General features: G+C 71.2%; 1 protein-coding gene across 1 annotated transcript in view; it reads left to right on the forward strand.

Annotated features, from left to right (window-relative positions):
* The first annotated feature begins 275 nt into the window (after positions 1-275).
* The window catches only part of LOC101631176 (keratin-associated protein 10-8-like), a 1,221-nt gene continuing 888 nt past the window's right edge, over positions 276-608 (forward strand). The window contains exon 1 of the mRNA XM_012731650.1: positions 276-570. Coding sequence (XP_012587104.1) covers positions 276-570 — 295 coding nt within the window. The remainder of the gene's footprint in view (positions 571-608) is intronic.

Here is a 608-nt window from a genome sequence, read left to right on the forward strand (position 1 = left end):
CGCCTCGCGCGCCCCACGTGCCCTGGCGAGGAGCGTGGCCTCACTGCCGGCCCTAAAATAGCTGCTGATGTAACGAGCTGAGCGACTCCTCCAGAAGCAAACACCGCCGCCCCGCCGCTGCGGGCGCCAAACAACAACAAGGAAGGAGGCGCGTGAGCGCGCGGGGAAAACACGGGCGGGGTATAAGAGCCCGGAGGCCCGGCACCTCCACACACTCACCCACACCCACACCACCACACTCGCGCGCCCTCCCCGCCCGCTCCAGCCGCTGCGCCATGGCCTCCACCCTGTCCGTCTGCTCCAGCGACCTGAGTTACGACAGCCGGGTCTGCCTGCCCGGGTCTTATGACTCCTGCACCGAGTCCTCCTGGCAGGGGGAGGACTGTCCAGAGAGCTGCTGCGAGCCCCCCAGCTGCGCCCCCAGCTCCTGCTGCGCCCGCTGCTGCGCCCCCAGCTGCTACCTGATGTGCACCCCAGCCAGCTGCGGGTCCGGCCCCTGCCAGCCGGCCTGCGACAGCTCCTGCTGCGCCCCCAGCTGCGCCCCCAGCTGCGCCCCCAGCTGCTGCCTGATGTGCACCCCAGCCAGCTGCGGGTCCGGCCCCTGCCAG

The sequence above is a fragment of the Condylura cristata genome, unplaced genomic scaffold (assembly GCF_000260355.1).
Source record: "Condylura cristata isolate star-nosed mole 26May11 unplaced genomic scaffold, ConCri1.0 scaffold00003, whole genome shotgun sequence".
Taxonomy (NCBI): Eukaryota; Metazoa; Chordata; class Mammalia; order Eulipotyphla; family Talpidae; genus Condylura; species Condylura cristata.